General features: G+C 48.6%; 5 protein-coding genes across 5 annotated transcripts; 1 reads left to right on the top strand and 4 right to left on the bottom strand.

The window, feature by feature from the left end:
* Nucleotides 1-770: 770 nt before the first annotated feature.
* Nucleotides 771-2,000, bottom strand: F5891DRAFT_50838 (uncharacterized protein). The gene is made up of 3 exons (XM_041372074.1): nt 1,861-2,000; nt 1,056-1,806; nt 771-1,001 (listed from the first exon to the last, which is right to left on the bottom strand). The coding sequence occupies exons 1-2, from the start codon at nt 1,891-1,893 to the stop codon at nt 1,096-1,098; spliced, it is 744 nt and encodes a 247-aa protein (XP_041218755.1). The 5' UTR covers nt 1,894-2,000; the 3' UTR covers nt 771-1,001; nt 1,056-1,095.
* A 2,863-nt stretch (nt 2,001-4,863) lies between these two features.
* Nucleotides 4,864-6,492, bottom strand: F5891DRAFT_1117121 (uncharacterized protein). Its single transcript, XM_041363811.1, has 5 exons — nt 6,177-6,492; nt 5,949-6,123; nt 5,709-5,894; nt 5,309-5,658; nt 4,864-5,256 (listed from the first exon to the last, which is right to left on the bottom strand). Exons 1-5 carry the CDS (start codon nt 6,193-6,195, stop codon nt 5,117-5,119), a joined length of 870 nt encoding a protein of 289 aa, XP_041218756.1. The 5' UTR covers nt 6,196-6,492; the 3' UTR covers nt 4,864-5,116.
* A 204-nt stretch (nt 6,493-6,696) lies between these two features.
* Nucleotides 6,697-8,996, bottom strand: F5891DRAFT_1067574 (uncharacterized protein). Its single transcript, XM_041363154.1, has 3 exons — nt 8,533-8,996; nt 7,937-8,381; nt 6,697-7,869 (listed from the first exon to the last, which is right to left on the bottom strand). The coding sequence occupies exons 1-3, from the start codon at nt 8,741-8,743 to the stop codon at nt 7,074-7,076; spliced, it is 1,452 nt and encodes a 483-aa protein (XP_041218757.1). The 5' UTR covers nt 8,744-8,996; the 3' UTR covers nt 6,697-7,073.
* F5891DRAFT_1067577 (uncharacterized protein) lies at nt 8,997-10,125 on the bottom strand. The gene has a single exon (XM_041363155.1). The coding sequence runs from the start codon at nt 9,864-9,866 to the stop codon at nt 9,234-9,236; it is 633 nt and encodes a 210-aa protein (XP_041218758.1). The 5' UTR covers nt 9,867-10,125; the 3' UTR covers nt 8,997-9,233.
* Nucleotides 10,126-10,217: 92 nt separating this feature from the next.
* On the top strand, nt 10,218-15,177 carry F5891DRAFT_986100 (uncharacterized protein; the record flags this gene model as incomplete). The annotated part of the gene is made up of 8 exons (XM_041377695.1): nt 10,218-10,526; nt 10,570-10,644; nt 10,697-10,882; nt 10,935-11,842; nt 11,891-13,513; nt 13,569-14,123; nt 14,223-14,442; nt 14,494-15,177. 8 exons carry the CDS (start codon nt 10,218-10,220, stop codon nt 15,175-15,177), a joined length of 4,560 nt encoding a protein of 1,519 aa, XP_041218759.1.
* Nucleotides 15,178-15,204: the final 27 nt, after the last annotated feature.

Here is a 15,204-nt window from a genome sequence, read left to right on the forward strand (position 1 = left end):
AAAACCATGTTCAAGGGCACGCCGCCGGATTGTACGAGGTGCGACACCAAATACCGATGCTAGGTCCGTTGGCCCTCAAAGTTGTAGCGCAGCCTGTAAAACCACGGAATCAAGTTCATATCTTGGTCGCCCTCGACCTCCTGTGGGCACCCTGTGAGTAATGGTCAAAGGAGGTGCATTGGCAGGATCGGATGAGTGTTGGGCAGCCTCGTCAAGGTGACTGATCATGCTATGAATACTAGTCTCGATAGTGGTACCCTCCTCAGCAGAGAAGAGACCCATGTGCTACAAATACTATGTCAGAGGATGCATAGGTATGAAATGTAGTGACTCACCTGTCCTACAAGTGTCAGCAACCTCAAACATTCATTTCGCTGTGCTCCCAAGCGAGCAGCATCTCCCACTTGTGTGCGAAGCAGTATTGACCCGTCGTCCAATTTCAGTGTAAGCTGCCCAAATAGTTTGAATTGGTATTGCATGTATTTGCGGGTGAGCAGCATCCATACCAGTAGTACTAGTAACACGGTTATGTTCAGAGCCGAATGCGTAGTCAAAGACAGAGATGGGAGAAGAGCCCACGTGAATCAGTGGTGCCTTGCGAAGGTGAAACTAAGATCAAGTTACGTAACAACACGTTTAACTTGTCTTTGGACACGGCTACGATTTTGCACTAAGGTTCCTGCATTTGTTTTCCTTCGTAAGTTTTTGACCATGCGTAGGTCATCATACACCATGATTCACCGTGATTCATTATGAGCTGTTATATCTTAGGAAAATTCAAGTCAACTCAAGTCGTAATTTTTTTTTTGTCCAGTAGTGACCCCCAAAGGGAAGGAACGCGAAAGGTAAAACTACTTTTGAAAGCCAACGTACGCCGCGAAACTGACAAAAGTCTTTGTCAACACCCGTCTATCAAAAACTCCTACTAGTCGATTCCAAGTCCACCGAGTTCGCTCGGCTGTGGGTTTCCTGAACTGCCACGTGAAAAACTAGAAGTATTTCTTATTTCGATATGTCAATGCCAACCAAAAATTGTTGTTCAAAGATCGACATACCTCGCACTCATGAACACATACGAGTATTCTGTGGAGCAAGTCATGCGCGCATAAACTCCCCACATCCCGGACACTCATCATAGTCTGTGCAATCCTTGCAATAAACACTGTTGCAAGATTCACAACGGGATTCGCGCTCATCAAAGCAGTCTATACAGATTCTGGACTGACATTGCTCGCACGTCGCCACAAGGAATGTGCTATTGTTTGCGCGTGAAGACCCCTCCCGATCAGATAATCCTTCTTCCATGCAATCGTTGCATAGCGTCACCTTGCGGCAGTCCGCGCACGCGCCGATATATCTGCACCTAAGAAAACAAAAATAGTTCTGACATTTTGGACACCGTCCACAACTGTCGAGAGATTTATTCTGAGTGGCACACGGGCCACAAATCCAGCTGTCTTCGCAGAGACAAAGTATGTGACCGTCCGTGGGGCTGACGCAATCAGGACAGATTACACCACCAGTAAAATGTGCGCGAGAGAAGCAGTCGAGCTGGCTGCACATCTTCGACATTGCAAGGGTCGAAAAGCACGATTGACACGAAGACACAAAACTAACGAGGTCAGCACCTTTACAGTGACTGTTGTCGCAGGTGACATTCGAACAACCATGACATGTGATCAGACGATGCGAACAGATGGGACAGCGAGGATAGTCGGGCATGGATGGTGAAGTGGGTATTTGAGGTGGTTGGCTTGCTTGTGACTGGGATATCAAGCTATTATCGGCGAGAAGCTGGTAATAGTTCTACAAAACAGCTTCATTTGGATGTGAAGTGCCTGAATGCTGAGTTTTACGCACCTGGAGAGCTACCTCAGAAAGACTTTGATCCATCGCTGATTGTTGTGTGCCCTCGTACTCGCTGTGAGAACCTACTTGTCAGGTTTTTATCTTGGAATTTACGTGTCCTCATGCTGTGCGGTCCAGATAGTTTAGGAAACGACGAAACCGCGTTCTAGGAACCAGTGGGCTCCTGTGGGCTCATTGTGCAATTGTACTGGTCCGGATACTTCGGGTATTCCTGTGTCGAGACCACTAGCTATGTGTGCATGTGGATCCAGAGTTACCAGTGTGTGGGGCGCATGCATGCGCAGCTTTACCTTCAGAAGTTCGACATCGTACGATGTTGTTCCAAGTTGTCTGAGGGAAATCCGAATTTAGCCAAAAAAAATGTAATGTTTGGAAAGTGTTGTATAACCGTGACGTAACAATCTATGCATTCATCGATATATAGAGATGATTTCGTTCAAAACAACATACTTCCCTGCAAATACTGGATTTAGATGCTACCTCTCGGAGTCCCATAGCGGATGCTCAAGCTCTTGCTTGAATCATTTCACCTGGTTCTTCATTGACCAAGTTAGCATGTCCATTGGAAGCCCTGGGATGAAATCGACACCCATCTCATACATATCTTTGAAAGCTGCTGTTCGGCACGTCATAGAAATCACCTCGAATGCCTGAGTCCGGGATATGTTCACGTTCAGGGAACATCTGCTTCATTCGTTTGTGTTCGTTCGTACATGCCCGGGACTTTTCCGCAAAAGAAAAGTTTGCGTTCGGGATTCGGGAAGGAATGCGAAAGCTTGAACAGGTAAAATTCGAAAGCAAGAGTACACTGCGAAACTGACAAAAGGTTTTGTTAACATTCGTCTATCAAAAACTCCTACTGGTCGGCTGCAGGTTTCCTGAAGCTGTCACGTGTAAAACGAGTATTTTGCCTTATTTCGATATGTGCAGGTGCGTCGACGCTCTAGCTGTCCTATCGACACGGAAGAAGTTTAGAACTGTTAACGATCTCATCATTGCGATTGAGATATTAGGGGAGTTCAAAGTAGGATTCTGAATTCGATTTGGACTTAAATTCTTTGCAGCGCTTGTAACGGCCTGCAAAATCTTCCACAAGCCCATGGTGGATGTGCTGTGAACTGAAATAAATTCATCAGAACAAATGCTATGCTGTATAATGAGGTCCACTGGTATATCGTATCGGTATCGCACTGTCAGGGTCAGTTTTGTGCTGTTCATTTTTTTTTACGTTCAATGGCAACCTGGGCCTGGCTAAGCAAACATTTAAATAGTGGAACTGTCGGGCAAAGGCGTCGAACTGTTATCTGCCAATGATGCATGTCGATTTTTGCATTCGCTCCGCTTGTTACGGTGTTCCCTCATCGATTATACCATCTGACCGCCTTTTTCACATTCTCAGTCATCCCTATCGAGACAACCTGCTGTGTTTTCGTTATCTGGAAATAGATACCTTGGGTCGCCATCCACCTTCCGTCACAGTCCGCGGATGATTCACAGCCCTTTGTCAATGACTACACTTGGTTTGACTGCGAGTGTTAATTGATACCGTGAATCTCGATATTGATCCTGCTGTTGAGCCAACACAACATACCTTTTTACAAAAATTTTGACACACCTCTCGGATTCTCGTAGCGGACGCCGAAGTTCTCGCTCGTCATATTTTCACCCAGCTCCCTTGCATAGCACGTTCGTGGGTCGGGGGCATTTGCAGGAAGTCAACATCTATCTCACATCTGCTGCGCTGCATGACACAGGAGTCACCTCAAATACCTGAGTTTGGGATACATCCCTGTTCGGCAATATACTGGACTTGCCGTATTCGTTTGAGTTCGTTCGCATGTGTTGGGAACGTTTTCGCAAATTTTTGGCGACAACCAGCTCGTCAAAACCCATTGCCCCTGGTCGATTCTAAGTCGACAGATACATCGCTATCCTCACCACGTCGTTGTATTGCATCCATCAGGATGCCTACCTTATTTCGATACATCAATGTTAACCAACATTCGATGGACGAAAATGAATCTACGAAAACTTCATGATATTTCTTCATTCCCTTGCAAATCGGATACAGAGGTGCCTTGCAATCCATTCTGAATTATCCATAAAAGTCATTCATCCTCTAAAAATACAATTATTTCAGAACACTTGCCATTGCCCTAGCAATACCGGTACATTTCCCGCAACAGAACTCGCCCTCTTCGAAACAGTCTGCGTTGGTTCTGCGCTGGCAGTGTTTATACGCCGTCACGGGAGTTATGCCCTCGTAAACGATTGGGGACCCCTCCTTGTCAGGCATATGGATGTCCACCTCATCGGCATGTATATCTCCTCATCAAATAAATGAATCTCTTCCTCGTCAGAAATATGCCCATCTTGTTCAAGTTGTGTCCATCGTTGCACAGCGCTGTCTTTTTACACCTCGCGCTTGCGTCGATGTATTTGCACCCGAAAAAACAGAAAGAATTCCGACATTTTGCAAGACAGCGTCCACGCTTCTCCAGAATTCGAACCGTCTTCATCAGTGGCACGTACCACAGACCCAGTTATCTCCGAGCAGATCATGTCCATGGTCCAACACGATCAGGAAGTACTGATTACACCATCACGAGGAAGTGACAGATGCCCTGGCTGCACTTCGACACCGCAAGTGTAGAAAAGCACGATTGATCGGACGAGGTTAGCATTTTCACACTCGACCCGTTGGCTTATCACAGGTGACACTAGACCACGGTATGTGATGAGCAGATCTGCGACATAGCATCATTTTGAATCTGAATTACCTTGAAAATTGGTGTCACGCATCTAGAAGCCAACCTCAGAGAATTTGATTCATCATTGACGGTCACTGGTCCTAGCGCTTGAAGTGAGAGCCTACTTATCAGTTGGGTTTCAGTCTTCAAGCTTCAAGTATTAGTACAGGTGTGTTTATGTAGTGTGGCAGTCGGTGATATCAACTGGTGTCTCGACGATAACATCTTCACAGAAATCAGAAATCGAGCGAGTCAGCTTACATTCAAACAGTATTAATTGCAATATGTAATGCTAATGGAACTACAACTGTCCAGTACTGCGCAAAATAGTGTACTGCACAACACCATACAATAGATATATCAACGTGAGACCAGCGTTCCCGCTGGGGTTGTCCGTGGTTGTACACACATGAGTAGACCATATAAGTACAGTCATGCTAATGACATGCGCATGGCGTCGTGACAATTCTTAGTAATAGGAAGCGTCGGTGCTTTCATCAAATCGCGGAACCGCTGGAGGCGAAATGAGGTTCAGATTCAGGTTCAGGTGAGGAAGAACGAGAGGACCGGGAGGGAGCGCTAGTGGGACGAGCTGCATAACGGGGGCGACTCTCAAGAGGCTTGGAGATCAAGAAGCCTAAGAATCATGATGAGAATATGATACGAAAAAAAGAACAATGAAAACTGACCTTTCAGGCCTGCAGCCTTCTCACCTTGTCGCCCAAAGCCGTAACCAGCTCGGCTACCATTCCGCATTGCGCCGAACTCCGTAACATCTCTAGTCTTCTCATCATATACTGTCGAAGAAGTGTATGTCTGCCCGGAGCTAGAACGGCTAAGATTGGTAGGAGGACGCGGGTTGTTCGTTGGCAGTACATCCTTGGCACCCTCACGCCACAACGTAATTGAACGTCTGCTCTTGGCCGATTCACGAAAGAGGAGACCAAGGAACATGTTTATGCAGCCGAGGACAAAAAGGAAGAAAGCGGAGACGAGGGTGAAGTCATCCACGTGCTGCGAAAGGACTGCAGCTCCGATACTAAAAAAAGTCAGCGCTGTGTAAGAAACCGCGTAAGGAAAATAACTCACAGTCCTTGGAAGATACCAAGAGCACCGAGTCCAAATCCAGAACCAAGCACAGGGAAAAAGCGATCAAAGAAAGGGGATGGCCAGCCAATCTCGGAAAGGAAAAGAATGACAACTTGGAAGATAATAAGCAGGCGGTTGATGATAGCCCAGAAAACGCCGCCAATCTGGTTGGGTACGGTGCTGTTCCTATTTACGACGTCAGTACACAATAATACTTGTACCTAGGACATTCAAACTTACTCAATGTATTCGCAGTCAGCAAAGTCTTGCGCTGTGACGTTGCCGCTTTGTCTTGCAGCTTCAAACGCGTTAACAGCTTCGACGTCTGTGACTATGACAAAGATGCTGCTGGCAAAGACCAGTATGAGAGAGACGATGCTCAGGAAGCGGACAATATTGAGTCCAAAGAAGATATCTGAAGCCAAGTCAGCTAAGCTGGCTAAGCAAAAAAAAATAAGCTGTGCTCACATGCTCGTACGCCGGCCATTATGAACGATAGAAAAGAATGATAATGTCTAGGGGATGCTTAAGATCACAGACTTGATTGACAAACAACAGCAATTGCAGGGGTGTCTTTGGTGAATGAATAATCGGGTGGCCCAGCACCGGTAGAAAGCAACGAGGACGGTTAAGGAAACGAGGCGGGGGATGGAATACATTTTGACCAGCTGAGAACAACGGTTTATGTAGTTTGGACTGATGTGGATGGTCCATTGACCTCCCAACCTTATTGTTCTTCAGAAAGTCCACACACGATTCATTGAACAAAAAGAGCGAGGACAATGCTTCATCCGAAGTTTACGTAATTGGTGCCCGGAATCAAAATTAAAATATCTCAATCGCGGAGTTAAAAAGTACCACAACACTTTGCTGGCTCGTCCGGGTTTATTGTTGGTCCACAGCGTTCGATGCTTGTCGTTGTTAGCCTTGGGTTGCCCAGTGGACATAGTACAACACATGATGTTATACCCAATCTCCCAATTACATACGGTCTCAGAAACCGCCGCACTTCTCAAATCATAATTTACAGTAGTACTATGTACCGACAGCTCACTAAGTCATAACTTTAAGGGTATTTGTATCCAGGATCTGTGGATATACTTATATCAAGACAATGAAACAGCGCTGGCATACAATTTGTATCTAGCCACTCCATGGGCAGAATAAGACACCACGGTGAGGATTTCTTCAGAGACGATTAGAGTGTATTGTCCATAGGCTACGTTCAAACAACTGTATATAGGTATGGAGGAACGTAAAAGCGCGTGGGTAGTTATAGTACGGTCATCGCAAGTCCAAATATGGGGTAGGGTTAGTAAATGTGATATCAGTGCTCAATGGACTGTTTTCGGCGGGAGGGATGAACTATTCTCTCGAGTAGGGTGGGGGTTCGTTTGCTGCAGTACCCGAAGTGGGAGAAACCAGCCCGGCATCTGTGTGCACAACAACACTGTTAGATCTCCTTCGCCTTGGGGCACGTTTACCGGGCGGCCGAGCAGGCACAGATGAAGAAGGCACGGGTGCGGGTGCGGGTGCAGGTGCAGGTGCAGATACAATAACAGGGGATTTGGGCGACTGAGGGCCATCATTGATGATTTGCAAGACCCGCCTGTCAATCACAGGGGTAGGACTTCCTGTGCGATTAAGCGGATCAAATACGCCAAGCTCATCAACGCGGTTGCTCGACGAAAGCAAGGAAGGTCCGGATCCATCTAACAAAGGCGTCGCGCTGGTGGTGGAAATCACAGACAGCGATCGAGGGCCCATGGAGGACTGGGATGTCGATTGGGATGTTGCACTGAGATGCCTCTGCGCAACAGCAGTTTGTGCTGTCTGCATGGACCCTGAAATGGAAGCCTTCGAAGCATTCCCGGGCGCAGAACTCATGCCAAGCAAAGGTGTGACTGACGTATTGCGGCTGTGATTACTTGCGACGGAAGCACTGAATGAAGGATGATGAGATTGGTGAATGCTTGGCGGGGAACTTGACCCTGGTGGTGGCGTTACATGTCCGACGAGGCCATACTGATATGGTTTAGGCTCAGCACCGAGATCAAGCATGCTCCTGTCACGGTCTCGGCGCACAGCAACTGGGGAATCAAATTCTTCATCTTCAATGGCTTCTCTATCAAAGATATCATCCCAAGATCTGCGTCTGCGGCTGCAAAAAAGGAAGAAAGGAAAAGTAAATCGGGGAAACAAATGAATGCTAGGGTGACGGAATTTACCAGAGGTACCACAAAGCACCCACGATCGCGATCAATCCAACAAAACCTCCGAGCACACCCCCGACTATGGGGGCTACATCTGTGCCTGATCCACTCGCACTTGCAGTACTTGTGACAGTTGGGTTTACAATCACAGATGGTACGTAAACAGAAGATGCTGGGAGTGTAGATGTTGTAGTGAATACAGTCGCAACCACATCGCCGTTCGAAAGGGTTGTAGAAGACGATTGGGTGATAATGGACGGCGCAGGTGTAGTCTCTACTAGCACGGACGTTGTGACTGGGCTAGGAGTTGAACTAGAACTTGTTTGACTAGCCGTGGAATGCGATGTTGTCTGCGACGGGGTGGAACCATCAGAGCAAGAGGCGAAGAGAGTGTTCGTTGGTTGAGTCTGGGTGACTGGAACCGTCACAATTACGGGTACTTGTGTGGTGACAACCCCGCCTGGAAAGAACGCAACCATCAGCACCCCATTCAGAAGCGAAGGATGACCAAAATAACCGCGACAAGTGGAAGCATCGGTGCCGTCAACGCGGTCACACAACACCGTGGTGCGACAGCAGAAGGGAAATGAGTACGATAATGAACTACGCACCTGCAATGGTGTTCACCTGAGTGACCGCTGTGCTCGAGATGCAACCTGTACTATTTGATCCACTCAAGGTGCCAGTGGCGATACAGGTCTGCTGCACAACGGTGGTGACTGCGCCCTGATTGTTCGCTACACTCTGTGAGAGGGACGTGGACGTCGTAAATGTGGTGATAGTGGTGTACTCCGTTGCAGTGGCAGACGGGGTGCAAGACATGGTCCTTGGAAGGTTGGGCAAGAGAATCAAACAAGTCTAGCACTAAGGGTTCATGCAAAAAGTAATTAAAAAAAACACGGGTCCAGAAAGCCCGGAGCAAGAAAAGGCAAGCAATCGAGAAAAGGGAACTGGGGAGAATGAAGTCAAGAAACAAAGGTTGAAAGTTGAGCAAAGCTTACTTGTGCAATTCGAAGGCACGAAGGCACTGCTTCGCTTACCTTTTCATTTTCGGCACAGTCGGTTAGCCGTAATATCATCATATCTGCACTCTATCATAGCAACGTTGCAGTGCACACGACGGACAAACTGAAGCCCCGTCGACGAGGTGTGTGCAGATGTAACAACAATAGCAACTATTACTATTACTGGTGAAAAAGTAGCACAACACTGAGAGCCTGGAACTTTTGCAGACAAGCTTCAGTAAAGCTTCTGCCAGCGGCATGAATTATCTGCATGAAAGATCAAACTATCATAAAAAGTCTTGAAAGAATTAATGTAAGCCTGGAGCAGAAGGCATAGTACTGCCCGTAGTCCTTCTCCGCCGCCACTTCAAGTTGTTGTCATCAAGCGCAGGGCGCTCAAAACGCGTTCCCACCTCTGAGATAACTGCTTGTCTATGTGCTGGCACCACTTCCACCAGCTGCTCGTGACCATTCCTTGGTTTGATATCAAGAACGGCATCATGTTGGATAGGCTCCGCCTGATCTACAAGCCCATTCCTCTCTCTCACGCGTCGCCATAGGTTTCTACTCGCGCTTTTCACAAACTTCCCCAACGTGACAAGCGGATCCTTGATCAGTGGGTCTTCTGCAGCAGGGTCATAGGTCCACAGCGGCCGTCCTTGCTGACGCCCTTCACGCGTGGGACGTCTTCTCCGCGAACGGGCCGCCATCCCGAGCGGCAAGTTCGAACGCTTCCGGTTAGGGTCTGGTGAGGGAAGCGGTGCGAATCTGACAGTTGGCATGTGCCCCAGCGAAAAGCATGTGGATGAAGGAGAGGAGTTTGATGAGCTAAAGTTTGTGATGGTAGGAAAGATTAATGATGAGTTAGGGGACGGGGTGTGCTCGGATGAGAGCTTGATCACCACTTCATGGTCATTATCGAGGCGGGTGGTGACGGACATGGTATGCCCTTGACGAGTCGGACTGACTCGGAAGAAAAGAATGTAGGGTGTTCAAAGAATGTGACGAGTCTCTGAGAAATTTGTATCCGAAACGACTACACCGCGGTCTGCAGCCCAGTTGGAAGGCAGCTTCAGATGGTGGATCAGAGCAAACCTGAGAAGCGAAAATGATTTATTATGAGTACGACTTTGGTATAGCTCCATGTATCTCTTAGTGACAGGCTAAACAGCACTAAAGTCGAATTTACTTTGTGACTTAGAGCTAAGCTAAGCTAAGCGCATAACCGCTTTTGGCTGCACCTTTTGCCAGGGTGTTTCTGTTACGTATAAGTAATGTTATAACCGAATACCATGAGCACAGTCCGACCAGACAGTCATGCACAACAATTTGGTCGGAGAAGGTCTAATACTGCACAATCAATCTTTCGCAATCCCCCTGGACCGCCGCCACAACCTCTGAAACTCGGAGATGTCAAAGTTCTCAATTCATGGGTACACGACCAGAAGGAGTCTTCCACCGCTATATTGAATCAAACATGGTTGCCCGGTGTGGCAGAGGGAGACATGCTACAAGTCTCAGGTTGCAATACAGTAAATGCTACTGCTGGGTATCTATTCATGGTTCCGAAGGACGAAGGCTGCTCGAAACCCGCATTACAGGTGCCTGTTCTGCCTCGGTCACCCTGAAATCGCACTCAGACAGGCTCAGATTTCACTTCCAAAGAATGTTGCAGACGCGTTTGGAATCAAGAACAACGGCGAGGTGGCCGTAACGAAAGTAATTGTATTCTCGACAATTTCGGTCAAAGGCATGCTCATATTCGAGGCAGGTGGACAAGCAGCAGTATTGTGCAGACTACATCGAGTTCACATTCCAAGACCAATACCTTGGTCGAAATGAAATGTGGAGACTGGCAGAGCACCTTGTAGGGCAGTGTGTATTTGTCGATCAGGAGATATCCTTCATAAGCGTGATCGCCGCCAAGATACAATCCATCTATGTCAAGGGTCGAAAAGTAGGTGTATGGCCTCCCGCTTCCCTGTTATGCTCAAAAGGCGCATTCGCAGGTATCCGCAGGATACGTTACTGCCACTACCAAGGCGATATATCGGTCTCTCTCTGCGAAGGTGACAATCTTCATTCAAGTCTGCCGTGAACTCTGGGAATTTGCGGGAGATGGTGAACGCTACAATGAGAAAATCGTACACTCGTTTCTCCCTGCCTTATTTGCCAAGTGGCGCGAGGCTGGCACGAATCACACAGTGACCATCGTGCTTATCTCGAGGGTGTATTACGATGACTCCGAAAAAGAGTATGCCGCAGGGCCTCTAAGACTGGATGAAGATGGTCGACGGTACAAGGATTTTTACAAGGTCATTACTGACTTGGAAGTCATCCATGACTGGAAACCTACACTTGTGGGACTCAAAGTGTCCTTCTGGGCTTTCCAAAGGGACATCTTACTCGCCCATCACTACCATCAAGCCTCTGTCGAATCTACAGCACCAGAGCAAGCCAGACTTGTTGGTCATCTATCGGATGCGCATGACGGACCTATTTTGGAGGCTCTCAACTTGGGTCTTAACCCAAACGAAACGCACTACATCGATCGCTCACTGTCAAACACTGGGGCGTCAACCATCCTCATCACTCCCGGTACAGGCTATTACAAAGTGTCCAAGCAATTGCTCCGATTAACCACAACTCGCATGCTTGACCAGGGTTTCGGTTTGGATCTCGTATCATTAGCAAAACGTCCTTTACACCAGACTCCCATATTCGCTTTCAAGGGATACGAGCCACGCTTGGATAAGGATGGGAAGAACGGAGGTCGAGCCCTAGATCCGCTCTGGGGAGGTGATGAGGACCCAGATGAGTCCAGGAGATTGGAGAAGATTACGTTCTGGTGGGAGCCATTCTGGATAGGTATTTCCTTCTGGGACAAGCAGATGGATCTACCTTTTCGCGAGGATAGGTTTGTTGTTTGAGCTCGATCCTTCACCTTGACTGACGGCATTCTCAGGTTCGTTGCCAGAGCAAAAATGCATCAGATCCAGATGCTTGGGCTACTCGAGCATGATGTCCTTTCTGGCATAGAAGTTCCTTACCTCCCAGAGCTACATGACCCGTACGCCACGCCCCCACGAGACAGCTTTTCGGAAGATGACCGTGCTCCCACACAAGCAGAAGCTGATCAAGCCGACATGGATCTGTTCGTCTTGAAGAAAGAGCCCCGACCCATCGCCAGCACGCGCACTTCATATGGCTCTTCTGCGAGTGGGACTGTCATGGGCTCGTCCTATCGTTCATCAATCATGAGTGAGAGACGTGGGCTAGCATCGCAACGCAGTTCTATCGCTTCCACGCGTATAGCACCCATTGAAGAGAGTCCCAGAAAAATCATCATGGATCTACCTCCTGAAGGCAACGAAGATGGGTTGCTACCCTCCGTGACCGGAATCAACACATCTCCTTCGCAGTCCATACGCTCAGTGAGAACCAACGCATCTACCACGACCAATAACGGAAGCGACCCTCAATCCCGCAACGCGGCCTCTTCACGTCTTGCTAAAATTGCATCGTCTTGGTTTTACAATGCCTTCCAAAGAAGCTCGAGTGACTCTCAGACACCTTCGATTACTGCCTCATCAGTCACAGGCTCCATATCTCCCCCCACTCCAAACATGCGCATCCCGATCGCGTCAAATCTCTCCGCTACACCCTCTGCCTCGCTTTCCCGCTCACCTCAACCAATGGCCATATTACACGGTGCATCTGGTCGATCGGCTCTGAGCAGGACGTATGAGGAAGAAGGCACCCTTGCACATCGAAGCTCCTTGAATCGGCATTCACCGATGAACACCCCTCCCCGTGATGAAAGCACTTTTGGGAAGAGGCGCAATACGACACTAAATGCACTAAACCTGCTTTTCTCGTCGTCTTCCCCAGTCCCGACTCTTCGCACCAATCCGTCGCGGCCTCAACCTACAGTCTCGTACGCACAGTCTTCACTTGCCCGACGCCGACAGCATGTGTTTCCTACGCCCACGTACAAGCACGAGGTGAAATGGAAGTCCATGGTCACTCCAGCGTGTCTTCCGCTCACGATGGACCACTTTCCCAGCAATTCAGAGCTGGAATTGTCATATGATGTATTCTCGTATGACTTTGTCGTCGATCCGACAGAGATGCGTTCCTTCCTCGTGAAACCGCCTCCTGCTCAGGGGAACACTGAGGAAGTGCGACGTGCGTGGGCACTCGCCGTAATGCGTGGTATGGTTGCCGTCCGACTTGCACAAGGGTTCCAGTTTGTCTTGCGACCACGTAAAACGGGTGACAGTGAAGACCACACGACCATGCGGCGGACGAAATCTTTCATGGGCGACGACGATGCATCGCCAAAGCCGGCTGGGGCAGCGGAAGTTCTCAAGACCACCAATCTGCCTGTTTACTTGAGCATGAGCAATGAGATCCATCGAATATCTTATACTGGCGAGGCGATCCAGGTGAGGCGGTATGTGAGAAGGATGCCGCCGACCCAACCCTTTGAGTACGAGTGTCTCATCTGGCCTAAGCTCGGGGTGGGGTATACCGAGTTGAAGACAAAGTTCGTCTCACATGGGCTGGAAAATTTCGGCTGGAACAGGTCTGTTTTTCTTTCGTGCTTGTGCACGATGTCAGTACTGATTTCTTTATCCTAGATTGGATATGTTGGTTGCTGGCTATGAACACCAATTTAATGAATCCTTGCGATACTGGCGAACTCGGTTCGTAGTTATACCGTGCGCCGTCCCTGAGGGTAATGTGGGACCCTCTGGAGAGAAGCTCAATGATGAAGAAATTCAGCTTATGGGAATTGACAAGCTTGCCGAGATATTCACAAAATTGCGGTGGCAACCTCCAGATGAGCGTGGTACGCCCGTTGCACCCGTGCGCTTCCTCCCTACGACACTCGGCCCTGTGCACTGTGTTCTGGATGAGTCGCTTGTGGCACAACTAGACGAAATACATGCTGCAGGACCTCTGAAGAAGAAAATGCAGAGTACCAGAGAAATCGCAGACACCTCTCTTTCGCTGATAGCGAAACTCATGCGTGAAGAGGATGGCGTGCCGATCAAGTTTCATCAATGGCATGGAGCGAAGTATCCTGATTCTTTCACTGGGTTTGACTTTGTTTCGTGGCTTGTGCGCGAGTTCCGAGATGTGACGTCAAGGGAGCAGGGTGCTGAATGCGGGGCGAGGCTCCTTGAACAAGGGTTGTTCTCTCATTGCCGAGGGCGCCACGGCTTACTGGATGGGCAAGTTCCTCGGATGTTTCGTACTACAAATTGGACTCATTTGTCATTCCGCCACAGGCACTACTTCTATCAACTAAATGGTGAATATGCAAGCGTCAGCACCCCAAGAGGAGGGTGGATCAAGACATCTCGTTATATTAACGGCGATGAGGCCAGCATCACTAGACCAGGGGGAGGATATTACCCGTCCAGTCTCAGTAGACCCTCGGGGCCTAGGCGCAGCAGGAAGTGCCTGATCCTGAGTCAAACTATGATCATTGATGTTGATCCCACCAAGGTACACAAAGTTGTACTTTGCGGTTTCCCTGAACTTACGTCATTTGTACAGAGGAGTGACCAGGCTGAATCAGTAGTTCTTCACCACGACATTATCCAAAACCCTGGGACAGTCTTTCACTTCGAGCTGCAGTGGATCGGATCCACTGCGCGTTGCATTGAAGACTCGCTCCGGCAATGGAGTCGGGCGATTGAAAGGTACGGCCTCAAATTGGTCGAGGCCTATGTCATGGAAATTGGCGACATACGGGAACGCAACGCGTTCCAGTCTTGCTTCCCTTTGCGTTTGGTAATACCGCCACCCATTGTTCCGGGTCTTGAGAAGCGCGTACCTGAAGGAACGCATACAACGCATTACTTCGAATATGCAATTCTCAAACGCTTTGACTTCATCCTCGATGTGGAAGCCACCAACCTATACCCGAAGGATGTAGAGGTCTCCTACTCTTATCGCCGAGCACCTTTCAAGCATTCACAATTTGTGCATCGGTCTGGTGTCGCATTTGTGCAGGTTATAGGCGGTTCACAGGGACTGCTGTTCCTGACCAACCGTTTGTTGGGTCCAGGTCGCATGGGCAGCGCGATGAAGAGTAAGGAGCAGAGACCTGAAGCTGCGGCGGAAGAGATTCGGATAAAGATGCAGGAGTTCTGTTCTGACGAAGCTACATTGATGCAGTTTTATGATGAGGAGCTGGCTGCTCTTGGACCGGACGACCCTCCACCACTTAGTATATGATATGTTTGGTACATTGTAATGCAGGCA

The sequence above is a fragment of the Suillus fuscotomentosus genome (genome assembly GCF_016647785.1).
Source record: "Suillus fuscotomentosus strain FC203 chromosome Unknown F5891scaffold_106, whole genome shotgun sequence".
In the NCBI taxonomy this organism is placed as follows: Eukaryota; Fungi; Basidiomycota; class Agaricomycetes; order Boletales; family Suillaceae; genus Suillus; species Suillus fuscotomentosus.